Source organism: Mus pahari, chromosome 18, assembly GCF_900095145.1.
Source record: "Mus pahari chromosome 18, PAHARI_EIJ_v1.1, whole genome shotgun sequence".
NCBI lineage: Eukaryota > Metazoa > Chordata > Mammalia > Rodentia > Muridae > Mus > Mus pahari.
Window position 1 is genome coordinate 35,120,208 of NC_034607.1, and position 2,135 is coordinate 35,122,342.

Genomic DNA, 2,135 nt, shown 5'->3' on the forward strand with positions numbered 1-2,135 from the left:
AATAATAATAAAAAAGAAAGCCTCCTGCACAGGGTTGTGGGGAGCATGCCATAGCTGTCCGAAGATACTGGAGCTAGGACATAGATAGGAAATACTGATCCAGAGAATGGGAAGGGGATCTGGAGGTTGCTGGGCCTGAGGTAGAAGTCTGAGAGGCGGGAAACAGAAGGAAAGCAAAGGGATAAGTAAGGCACATGGCCTCCTAGGTTAGTAAGACGGTATGGGAGGGAGCATTCCATGAGCTGTGTGTGTGTGTATGTGTGTGTGTGTGTATGAGTGTGTGTGCCTGTGTATTTCTCCATCTGTCTGTGTTTCTGTCTCTATGCATGTGTGTGACTGTGTCTGTGGTGTGTGTCGATCTGTGTACGCACACGTGCGTTGCGTGTGTGTATATCTGGTTGCGTCTGAGTATATCTGTGTCTCTCTGTGTGTCTGTGTCTGCGTGGTTGTTATGTCTGTGCATGAGAGTGTGTGTGAATGTGTGTTTGTGCCTGGGTCTGTGTGTTTGTGTCTGAGTGTGTGTGGGTATGTATGCACACTTGTGCGTGCATGTGCGATTGTCTGTGTGTACGGCTCCATGTCTATCTCTGAGTGCATGTGCACTAGGGAGAAGGTGCTGGGTTCTGCGTCCCCATGGAGTGGCTTGGTGGTGGAGATAAAGGGAATTCAGTCATCAGCTTGTGGCTATGCGGCCTTTGCAGTTACTTATCTTTGAAAAATAAATAAGCTTTCTTATGTCTCCTTTTACGTTTTTTTTCAATGCCTATTCATTTTCTTCTCCGTGATATGAGCTATGCAGTGGTGGTGTCCATGACAGACGTCACCAGTTCTGTCACATCATTTTAAAAATCATCACGGTCCTCAGTTGTTTCATTGACCATTTATTTTAGTTTGTAATGTTTCAGTTAACGTCATTTACATAGTTTAGAATTTCCAGTTCTTCAATGAGAGTTTTTTTCAAGCCATGTTCTTTTACTTCCTGAAGGGTCAAAGCATGTGAAAATACTTCCAGGTCAACCTGCATGTCCTACTCCTGGGTGCCGAGGCATAGGTCATATCCGTGGCCCACGTTATGCAGGACACCACAGGTAAAGACCTTTTTTTTTTAAAGTCATTTTAGGGATGAATGGGAGCATCTCATAACTGAGTCTCAGAGTCTGCTGGTCTATCGCCGTTCTTTCTCCTCTGCGGAGATGCTGAGACCCTTTCTTAACCAGCCCTTCTATCTGCTCTCTTCTGACTTTGAAGGGTCTTGGGCTGCGGAGGCATTTCTGAGTCCCACTTAAAGCCCCTGAGCCTCTGCAATGTAGGGTTTCCCTAAAGCACCCCCTCTCTGATGGCTTCCCCTGCCTGTATCTCTTCTTGCTTTGAGTCATCTCCACACCTGCTGAGTCTTGCTTGTAGAAAAATCCCCGAAACACTGCTTTTCCCTCCTGTTTTCTGTTTACTTTAAATTCTTTTTTTTCTTTCCTTTTTATTCGTTTGCCAAATAGATGATTCTGTTAATACATATGAAATGAACGTGAAATTATTTTCCATGTCTTAGGTGTTCAGAAGAATACAAAGTACATGGCACTTAAAAAAGAAATATAATTGAATAAACCCATAAGACTTTGCTATTGTTCCTATCCCCATTAGTTTGTAAAGTTATTCAAAGATGAGTTATTCATGTTAACAATCTAGTAAAAGAACATAAATTAAAACTGAAAAGAACCAACATTAAATTTGCCTAATATTAAGTTGGCCTATGTATGTGCTTATATGTGAATGTGTGTGTGTGTGTGTGTGTGTGTGTGTGTCTAGTCCAGGCTATAAATTACAATCTGATGTTCACTAGCCTCAAGATTCTGCTTTGTTTTAAAGCCATTAAAATTAGATAATTTGACAATATCCTCTCCCATCCCGGCCGCACAGCCGTGTTTCATGTGCTGAGTGGCCATCCGTGGCTAGGACACGCAAGATAGTTGTGCCCGGCCACACAGCCATGTTTCATGTGCTGAGTGGCCATCCGTGGCTGGGACACGCAAGATAGTTGTGCCTGGCCACACAGCCATGTTTCATGTGCTGAGTGGCCATCCGTGGCTGGGACACGTAAGATAGTTGTGCCCGGCCACACAGCCATGTTTCATGTGCTG

The 2,135-nt window shown here is 44.0% G+C and overlaps 1 protein-coding gene across 1 annotated transcript in view; it reads left to right on the forward strand.

Annotated features, from left to right (window-relative positions):
- L3mbtl4 (L3MBTL histone methyl-lysine binding protein 4) overlaps positions 1-2,135 on the forward strand; it is a 424,085-nt gene that overhangs the window by 237,264 nt on the left and 184,686 nt on the right. The window contains exon 13 of the mRNA XM_021218018.2: positions 986-1,088. Within this exon, the coding sequence (XP_021073677.1) occupies positions 986-1,088 (103 nt within the window). The remainder of the gene's footprint in view (positions 1-985; positions 1,089-2,135) is intronic.